General features: G+C 34.4%; 1 protein-coding gene across 1 annotated transcript; it reads right to left on the bottom strand.

Moving 5' to 3' along the window:
• Nucleotides 1–5,848: 5,848 nt before the first annotated feature.
• On the bottom strand, nt 5,849–6,582 carry LOC147380977 (pathogenesis-related protein 1-like). The gene has a single exon (XM_086430987.1). The coding sequence runs from the start codon at nt 6,503–6,505 to the stop codon at nt 6,023–6,025; it is 483 nt and encodes a 160-aa protein (XP_086287113.1). The 5' UTR covers nt 6,506–6,582; the 3' UTR covers nt 5,849–6,022.
• Between the last annotated feature and the right edge of the window lie 4,594 nt (nt 6,583–11,176).

The raw sequence follows: 11,176 nt of genomic DNA, 5'->3' as shown, positions 1-11,176 counted from the left end.
TGCTACTGAGTACTACAGGGATTGTACTACATACCATGGAGGATCCACTTCCATTTTGACTTTTATAGCTAAAGTAATTAACAAAACTAAACTTTTCTTAAATTAATAAAAAAAATTCTGAAAAATAGGGTGAACAAAGGAATTAGGTTTAAAATGAAAAATCCAAAAATCCATAGCTTTCTATAAATCTGGAAGATCTCGACTTTTCCATTCAAGAACAGATCTCCTCTTCAAATTATGCTAATAAATCCATTGCTAGTCTGAATCTGGGTCTTACCTGGACTTGTTGCACTACATTAGAAATTAAGAAATCCAATAAAACCGTCTCTATTCTTTCTGCCAATACAATAATGTGGTAGAAAGCTCACTCAGGATAGTATCAGGGGCAAAGTTGTAGGAAGCCAGTTTAGCATTTTTCTTCATTTTATACGGACTAGTCTAGCAAGCCTTGTTTAGGTTAGGACACATAAATCGTTAGTGACTCATATAGCCATGTTGAAACGTTTGTGATAGTTATTAGGCTCTAGTTAATTTTAGCTAACAGAAAAGTGAATTCCAGATGGACTTCTCTACAAGTAATTTTTTTTCTAAAATTAAAAAATTTGGTAAATTACCAATTCATGAGCCGAATTTGATGAAATTACAATTCATGTTCAGTCTAGGTTTTTCAAGTGACGAGATAACATGTTTATAATGTGACAATCTAGCTGGGTTTTTTGGTAATTAAAATGAACAGTGAGCTGGAATTGTAATTTTGTCAAAAGTTGGTCGTGTTCCCGTAAATATCTCTAAAAATTTTTAGTTTTTATTTTTTATAATCGGGTGTCCCTATAGACGGCGGATCAGGCCCATATGTGGGTTTTGCCCATTCCATAAACTAGTCCCGAGGCACATGCAACGCCCGCACATCATACACACCAGGTAAGTGAGGGAGTTCCCTCGTTGGTGGCCCCTAAGGAATAAATACTCAGACTGGGTATCAAACTCACAACCCACACACACCAAAAAAGCCTTTTATCTCAACACATAGTCTGTTACATGATGGGTTAAACAGTGATATGTGGAAGAACGAAGACCGGGCTCAAAGTAACTTAAGAGTAATAGTGGGCCATGAGAAGAAAACAAAAATGAAGGGCCACGACCACCACCACCACCACCCTCGAAGTCTACTTTAATTGCCTCTCTGTAAGGACTCGGGACTACCAACAGTTACGGCGGGCAGCTTCAATGAATGAATAATATAGTGATGTCATCCGATTCATTGTCATCATCCTTCTATGGGTTATAGCCATTGGATGAGCTTAAAAAGCTTCTAAAGTGTAAATCTCGAGGCACTTTCCACAGTCTATGGTTGAGGATTATACTAGGCTAAAAAAGATTTAATACCAAAAAAAACCCATGTTCAAATTTTGTAAAATCCAGCTAATAATGGCCCTTTGTCGGCAAAACTCAATTTTAAAACAACTTCTACCTTAGACCAACAGTAATTTCCATACGAGTTGGGGTTTCAGTTACCAACCCATGCCCGTCCATACAGTAGGATCTGGGCCGGGCCTATTTTATAAAGATTTTAAAGAATTAACTCCATGTTTTCAAACAGGTGACATTCCCACTTCACCTTGGCTTCACTAATAAACTCATTTTTCATGAGTTTGTTTCCTTTGGTTACAAACCTATCCCATTGAAGGCCTTCTTCTAGCTTCATTTCCTTTGCCATTTCAATTACAGCCTTGGTGCTATGATCCGAATTTGTAAAGCTTTAATCCACAACTTCAAAAATTTATTGGCATCACAAAGAGTTATCTTTTCGAATTTACGTATTTTTGTTGATTGAAAATCACTTTTTTGATGATAAAGACACTTTGTAGCCCAAAAGTTATTTTTCTCTTGTTGATTAGTTTCCTTTTGCTTCTTTTAGAGAGAACTTTTGTGAGTCCATTTATAGAATGGAAGGTTTTAACTATGGGAAATGTTCAGCACCCTAAGCTTTACCCTACACTTTAACAAACGTGTTTTTTCCTACATTAGAAGTTTTGGAATGGGCTGATTTTTGGTGCCCATTCCGAAATGTTTAGCCCCATGTTTACAAGTTGAAAAATCGTGGACCGTCCATTTTTGATGGGGTTAGAAGTTTTGGAATGAGCTGATTTTTGGTGAGGATGATCTCCTCACCATAGAGATCATCCTCACCAAAAATCAGTCTATTCCAAAACTTTTAACCCATGTAGGACAAAACATATTTGTTAAAGTGTAGGGTAAAGCTTAGGGCGGGGAACGGGACCCTTTAACTATAGATTAGGTTTTGTGATTTTTTTCTTTCACATTGAAGGATGCTCCATGTGAAAAATTGATGTGTTCTCTTGTTCAAGTTTCTTTAGTTCCACATTTTTTTTCTACGTGAGTGAACACTCATTGATTTGCTCATAGAGTAAAACATGAACACGAGTAAGTCAGTCTAATCTATGCTTGCATCTTACAATGACATGGGTTATGTAGTATGCCGCAGCAACTAACGGGACACCTTACTTGTATTATTATTATGTCTCTCAAGCCAAAGCCCAACTTGATCACGATATTGATAGTTCACAATTAGGTAGAGTTCGGGCATGGGTTTTAGATATATATATAAATTTGAAACAAAATTTGAACTTGACCATGACATACATGATACAAAAGCCCAACTTCCTTGGAACCAAGCAGAGAGCATTTATTTTGGCTGAAATTACATGGCTTAAAGTTAAACTTTTATCCGAATCACACCCTAAAAGATTTCCATGAAACAAAGAGTGCTTTCTTATTAAACATGGACGTCTTTGAACAATGGCTATACTTTAATTTGGTGCAAAACATGACATGAGTCACTTCTTTTTTCATCAAAATTTCACATGGCTAGGGTACCTTAGAAGAGGTTGGTCTGGTTCCGGTCTATTAAATTCATCTAGAAATTCAAAAGAAGGGTTTTGTTTACATGTGCCCTATGGGCACACGTTTAGGTGCATTAACTACATCTTGATAACTGAATTTCCTACCAAAAAATTCCCTCAAAAGATTAATTTGAATCTGAGGCTATTTTCGATACAAAAACCAATTTCCAAAAGTGTATTTATTGCACTTTAATGTGTGCGCTTAGGGCATATGTTAACAATATCCCATTAGATTTTTTTTTTTTTTTTTTAATCAGAAATAACCTGAAATGCTTATTTCCAAGAAAAAGCTTAAGACATAAATGCTTCCAAACCATCAAATGCTTATTCCCCCGTCCAGAAAAAGTCTAATGGTCCTAAATGAGTCAAGAAGACCTGCCTTTTTTTAATCTATAATTGGTATGAAATTATAGCTAGAATATTTGTTAGTAAAATGTTCAAAACACCTCCAGAATTTATCCCTATCATCCTTCTAACATTTAAATTTCTTCAAAATTTAGTCTTTTTTTCAACTGGTTTTGTTAATGTGTGCCCCAATAAAGTGCAATACACCTTGAGAATAAATAAGCATTGAGGGTATTTTAGTAAAAATATATATTTTTTAAGGGCATTTTTAGTATAAAATCGCATTTTCAAAGTGTATTTATTGCACTTTAAAGTATGCCCTAAGGGTATAATTTAACACGACCCTTTCCCTACAAATCTCTAACCAATCAATAGAAGCAATGAATTCCTAGGGCCACCCTCAATAATGTACCTCAACTTAGCCAATAGGGTTTAGGGCTTTCTGAGGGGGGTGGTGCGTGTGACCATAGGGTTGGTCTCACCGAAGGGTGGGGATATTCATGAATTTTTTTTTTTTTTTTTCAATAAAAGTATTATTCTCAAGATTATTGAACTATTTTGAATAATACATGGATTTTAAGTTTTAAAAGAATTAAACATAGTTTTTTTTACAAATTTTTATAAATCTCAATGGAAAAAAATGCTACTATATGTATGTTGCACAGTGTAAACTTGGAAGTTGTGATGTGCAAACCAAGTCGACTTTGAAGTGGACGTGCTTCAAAATTTTGGAAGAATCCACATTTTTACATGAAAATTTTGCCTTCTATTTAAAAAAAAATAATGACATGACCTTCTACATTTATTTGAGATTACACTTTAATTTTCAAATTGATGATTATCCCTTGACTTTGGTCCTTTTTTTTTAAATCAATGGAACAATAACCACAATGCCCTCGTTATTACCACCATCACCATTAACATCACCAATTCATCATCGCCATCACTATCATATGGCTGAATTTTTTTGTTTTCAATTTTTTGAAATGAAACGAATAATACACGTATGAAGTATATGCCACATATATTCCATTTATCGGATTTTTGGCATAATTTTAGATCGGATTTTTGCAATTCAAAATTGAATAGAACCAGAATTTTTCACGAATTGAATTTTTCTCGTATTATGAATTGCTAAAAAGGCCCATGATAAAAATAAGAAAAAGGAGTATTGTCTAAAAAAATGACGCGGGTTTTGCCATTTCAACCAACAATTAGAGATAGAGATCAACAAAAAAAAAATCAAGATATTTTATATATTTTGATGGAAAATTACTTTAAAAAAAGATTAAATTTTTAATTAATTCCAAAAATTAATAAAATTTTAAAATTACAAAAATCAATTTAACACATTGGACTGTCTAACTTTTTTTTTTTTTTAATCTTTGGACTGTCCAGCATTTTACGCTTCTCTACGTATTCTTACTACAAGATATATTGTAGAAATTCAAATCTTACAAAGGGTTGTTGACCTCAGATGGAATACCAAATTGGCAATCCAACACCACAACCATCTAGATTTCATGGAAAAAATCATATCCAAAATTTTTTATTTCTAAAATATATTTTTATTTCGGCTTGAACCACTGTTTTGAAAATATTTTGATCCTGACTAAAAATTATCTTTTTTAAGTTTATTTTTTTCCTTTAAAGTTCATAGTCTACATCCTTGTGACGTCAGATCATGATTTTATATGCATTGAACGACCCAAACTTTGCTAAGTCAATAAGGCTAGCCTTACCCTTCTTAGTACTCAAAGCCTAAAACGTTGGATAATCACGGGTGTTAAGTTCTTTTTAGTAATTTCTTAAAAAATACTAAATTTTAAGTGACGATTCCGATGGATTCGGTGGATCCATGTTTGATTTGGCATTTTTGCTTGGCCATATCAAACAAGAAGTGGTGACACATATTGAAATGAGAAATTTTTTTTTTTTTTGGAAAGATGTACAAAATGTTAAGTCACTTGCATCCTCAATAAGTGTATGATGAGACTACACATTTCTCCAATTGTTAGATCAACTTGATGATCTCAACCATCACGACACACGTGCTGTTTCGGTTGAATAAATCCAATATTAGGTTGCTAAACCGATGCGAAGAACTGGAGTGATATCCAAACAGTTGGCATGGGTTCAAGTATTTAAACCTTCATCATCAAGCCTTATGTGAATGATTTGGGGTTCTATGAAAGAATCTTGCTCCAATATATATCAGGATTCATAGAGTTATTTTATTTATTTTGAGTCAGTTTATTATTATTCTAAATTAGACATAGTTTTAAAGCCAGAACACCTTTAGTTCTTCATTAAGTCGTGATAACCTGACTATCCAAGTGGTATACTCAATCAATTACCTGACATGACAAGTTCGGGAAGCATAGATCTGCGCTCCTCGAGATACATGATTTTCTCGAGATACACTTTTTATAGGGAAGTGCAGCCGTGTATCCTGAGGAACGCAGATCTATCATTCCCAAACTTATCACGTCAGCCGATTGAGTTTGCCACGTGGGGTGGTCAGAAGATTATCACGGTTCTTCGTCACCATGGACAGATAAAATGTTGCACCTCATAAAAAATATAATATATAACTTCATTTCCCTTGAATTTATGCATGCCTATTAATCTACTAATAGCAGCATGGACGGCCAAAATCGAAATCGGCACATAAACAGGAAACGCAATCCACCAACTTATTCTACATCAGAACCCTAATTAAATTAAATAAGAAACGCTCAGACATAAATGTCTTAGTAAGGATGTTCTCCTTGAAAGTTGCCTGGGGGATCATAGCTGCATATGACAAAGGTACCCCCAGTGCTGCATCTAACCTTAGCACACCCAAGACGAACCGAATTTCGCCACACCACCTGAGTGTAGTGTAGGCATTCTCCCCCGTTACATGTGTTCGAGTTGTAATCGTAGTATTGTCTCTCCCCAACCCATAAGTTGACAGAATCTGTGCCAGAGAGGTCACCACTACTCCCGGCAAGATTCTCACCATAAGGTCCACTAGAGTGCATTAGATTGCAATCTCCAGCCCTCTGATTGGCGTAGCTCTGAGCGTACGCTTCAGCGTTGGTGTCCCATGTCATTGGACCGACCCCCACTTGGGAACGAGCCGCGTTATGGGCGTTAATGTAGTCTTGTGGGGAGTCTTGGGCTTGGGAGACTTGCATCAGAGCTAAGCCTATCAGACACACTACTAGTAATGCAAGCTTACTCAACCCCATCTTCCCCTCTCTCTCTCTTTCTCTCTATAATTTAGTATAGGCAATATATTTGGTTTCGTTGATGAAACATGAAACACATGGGTAGGGTATTTATAGGAAAAATAGTGGAGAAAATGGATATAAACCTAAATTATAAAGGAAAAAAAAAACAAACACTTTAAAAGACTAAATTCAACCCCCCTCTCCCTCCGCCGCCGCTCCCGCCCCCTTAAATTGGGTGGTAGAACTAAGGTCAATCCAATGTATGTTTCATATAAACAAGATTACTTGTATCTAATTAAAAGTGGCCTACAGAAGAGGTTTTAAGTTACCGATTACTTGAAAAGCTGCTTAACTTTAATAAGATCACAAGAAGAGAACAATAATGAAGGAAAAAACAGGCCCCAACGACTGGTTCAATTGCCTCTCGATGATGGCTGAGGACCACAAACACTGGGGTCGTCAATGAGACCGCTAGATGAATGATGGATGCTGAAATTTCTTTGGAAGCTAAGAAAAGACGGAAAATTCTGGCGTGCGACCATCGATGTCAACGGCCCAGATTTGAAGAGATACGCTGAGTAAAGGATACCTAGAAACCTATGTTTAGCCTCCCAGGTTAACCTTTCGTTGGACACAGAAAAGTCAAAAAAATAGATTAGATTATCACCATTCATGCTTAGGGTTCAGAGCGTCGGATGACCTTCGAGAGTATTGCAAGTTCCGAATCCCAAAGCACAATTGTAGTTTGCGAATGGAAGGTAAAAGGATGGAACTTTTTTAGAGTTCTAATTGGCATCTCAACTTTTATTTATTACACCTCAATTACTAAAATTATTTATCACTCTAATTAAAGATTAAAAAGCATCATTGAACATAAGACAGAGAATATATATATATATATATATAAGGGAATGCTAATACGAAGATTTCATGGGAACATTAACATTCTCTATCATTTTTTTTTCAATAATACTCCTATCCATTTTTATTTTTTAGTAAAAAAAAAAAAAATGGTATGTTGATATTTTACATAATAAATATATTTAGTATCCTTTAATAAATGCATTTATTTTGTTGATATTGATTATAAAAACATTTATTGCAAACAATGCATTTAAAATGTCTTAGTATTTATTATGTAAAAAATTAACCTACTTTTTTTTTTTTTTTTCACTAAAAGACATAATGGACAAGGGGTATTATTGAAAGAAGAATATGAGGGAGAATGCTAATATTTAAGGAGGGAGCCAAATTAAGTTTTGTCCTATATAAGCTAAAAGTTTCAAAATGGGCTGATTTTTTGTGAAAATAGAAATCATCGTCACAAAAAAGAATCAGCTCATTTCGAAATTTCTAAACCCATCAAAAGTGGTTTACAAATTAACAGTCCACAATTCTTCAACTTCTAAAGTGGGTTTAGAAGTTTTAGAATGGGCTGATTTTTGTGATGGTGACCAAAGAGATCATCCTCAGAAAAAAAAAATCAACATATTCCAAATCTTTTAGCCCATATAGGACAAAATACTTTGGCTACGTTTTTTGATGTGGAACTTGACCCTATATATAGGGTAGTGTTTAGCAACCAACGTTGGGAACATAAATTTGTCCCATATGGCTTAAAAAGAAGATATCATCCTTATAAAAAATCAGTCAATCTGAAACTTCTAACCCAATCAAAAATGGTTTACAAATTGATGGTAAAAAATAGATGATCCACAATTCTAAACCACTTTTATGGGAGTTAGAAGCTTCATATTGGGTTGATGTTTTGTGAAGATAATCTCCTCACCAAAGAGATCATTCTCACAAAAAATCAATACATTTCGAAACTTCTAACCTATATAGGAAAAAAAAAAATAAGACTTAAAATGGGTCAAATTTTATCCAAGTACAAATTTAACGGGCTTGGTTCCTTCAAGTATATCAAATGTAGAATATGTTTTAGTGCCCCTTGACCCGAGTGGGATACGAATCCATCCCTATATCCACCTAGAACCGAATGATATAATACTTTATAAGTTATATTTTAAATTTTGGTGAGTATTTTTTTTCAACCAACAAGTGTTGGACACAGTGACAAAAGGCTTCCTCAATAAATAAATAAATAAGGTCTTAAGTTCAAGTCACACATTTATTTATTTTTATTGAAATAACCTTAAATAGTTCAAAATTATCCAACTCGACCGACCTGAATCAATTAATTTGGTTGGGTTGGAATCCAATATGGATTTGGTAAAAATAAAATGGTTCAGATATGATTTTACCTAGCAGGATCTGAGTCAGATTTCGGATCCGAATATGGATTCGAGTCAAATTTGAATATAGAACAAAATAAAAAATTCGAACATGGATATACTCATATCTAACTTGAACCCTATCCATTTTAAGCCCTAACAAAGATGTTGGTTTTGTGTTGTTCATTTCCTAATGTTGATTGTTGCGTTGACTATGATATAATGCTAACGTCTAAGACTGTATTGGGACATTAGCATTGTCCCATATTTTTTTTGAGGGAAAATGACTCTGAAGGTCATATTTGTAAATGCACATACCAAAAGATTTCCAACATGGTTTCAGTACTCGTTTTGACGTTTTATCTCATCAATGAACGAGATAGAATCATCTCAAACGAGTTGTTCAATTTATTCAAGTCGTCTCGTTCAACAAAGAGACAATGGAGTGACTTTTGAGAAACACGTCAGGTTTGAGATGACTTTTCACTCTATCTCATTTGTAGACGATATTGAGACAAATTGAACAAGTCATCTCGATCTCGGACATGATTTAAAACAATGGTTTCCAACCATAGAGTATGTACCATTCGACCCACAGTTTGAAATGTTATTCATTAAATGACTTTTTCAAATTTTAATCATAATGATTAACGCAAAATACCCTGAATAGCCTTAACATAGAAAATTATTAATTTATTGTTAAATATTTAATAAATTACACAAATTCTCTTGAACTATTTCTCTATCTCCCTATTCCTCTGCATTATTAATCTATGAAAAACACTTTCGTTACTAACTTAGTAAGATTTTACTAAGGGTCGTTGAGCTCAAATGGATTGGCTTGTTGGCAATACAACATCACAACAAGATTTCATGGAACCTTCTAACACATATAAGATAAAAAGTATGGGATTTTTAATGGTTTGTTGATCCTGCCACATTTTTAGTGGTTTGTTGATCCTACCATATATATATATATATATATATATATATATATATATATCAATGTTTGAAAGCCAATGTGGGAACTAAAATTTATCCTATATGGACTAAAAGTTTAGGATTTGGAAAAAAAAATTTGTGATGATGATCTCTATGGTGGGGAGATCATCCTCACAAAAAATCAATCAATTCTAAAATTTCTAATCCTATCAAAAGTGATTTATAAGTTGAAAAATTATGAGTCGTTGATTTTTACCATTAATTTGTAAACTACTTTTGATGGGGTTAGAGGTTTCAGAGTGGGATAATTTTTTGTGATGATAATCTCCTCACCATAAAGATTATCCTAAAAAAAATCATCCATTCTGAAACTTTTAACGTTGGCTGAAGAACCTAATGACCCATATATATATTTCCATAAACAAACAAAGATATTCAGTAATACTGCCTACCTTCATGTACAACAATGTGATCGAAAGTTGGATAAATTCTCTAACATGTAAAGGAATGCAACGTGTCATCCTAAATAATACAGCCATTGTTCATTCTCTTTCAACAATACCTGAGTAGTGGGTCAGAATTTCAACGATAATATGGGGATCGAGAGTTCAGAAGTTCACGAATGAAAAGAAACTAATCCATGAAATTGTGAGATTTGGGCATTAGAGTCAAAGAAACTCCTAGAAAAAAGATTTGGTACTATTCGAATATCTTGAAAAATGGAGGTATGGTTAGAACTCTTTCTCTATAAATAAAATGAATCTCTATCAAAAAGGTATATAATCTTTCTGCGAAAAACCCTACTTTTCTAAGGATTTACATTAAATCTAACTTAAGCATCGGAAACTTTATGTAACAGGAACATAGGAGGTTTCTGGGGATATCAAGCATCATACGAAGAATGAGCAACCTAGAGAAAATCACAAAATTGACCACTACAATTTGACGTCGTCTATGGGAAAGAAAGTAGCAAACACGACATACACATGGCCTCTACAATTAAGCCTGGAGAGCCAGACACTTGCAGTCCACAAGGCATTAGGGAATCAAAACCATGCGGAAGATTTTCAAACTCTACTGATGTTGATTAGGGCAGAGTTCCAACAAAATATTGATCGACAATCTGACGAGATCAGAGCCCTCAAGAGAGAGAATGAGCAATTGCGGTAATAAATAGTAGAATAGTCAGAGAATAGAAAGGACAACGATGATTTCACGCACCAAACTGGAAATCATAATCCAGAGGTTCGGTCATACAGAATCGGGTCAACCAAAGGCACAACTTACCCGAATCCTTTGACTCTCAAAGAAGTGGAAGACTTGCTAAAGCGAAGAGATGCTATTACGAATAGGGGAGGGAAAATGAAACAACTAGCTCGTTCAATAGTCAGAGATCTGAAGACATCGACATTCACAAAGACAATCTAGAATGTCGAACCACTGAGAAAGTTCTGCGTTTCAAAGTTTGATTCTTTCAACAAAACCAAGGATCCAGTTGAGTATGTCATGCATT

The sequence above is a fragment of the Akebia trifoliata genome, unplaced genomic scaffold (assembly GCF_017979445.1).
Source record: "Akebia trifoliata isolate Shusen 1 unplaced genomic scaffold, ASM1797944v1 Contig00842, whole genome shotgun sequence".
NCBI lineage: Eukaryota > Viridiplantae > Streptophyta > Magnoliopsida > Ranunculales > Lardizabalaceae > Akebia > Akebia trifoliata.
The sequence above is the reverse complement of the archived record's forward strand: the minus strand, read 5'-3'. Positions and strand labels throughout refer to the sequence as shown.

Coding starts and splice junctions, on each gene's coding strand:
- LOC147380977 (XM_086430987.1), bottom strand. CDS start 6,505: ATGGGGTTGAGTAAGCTTGCATTACTAGTAGTGTGTCTGATAGGCTTA.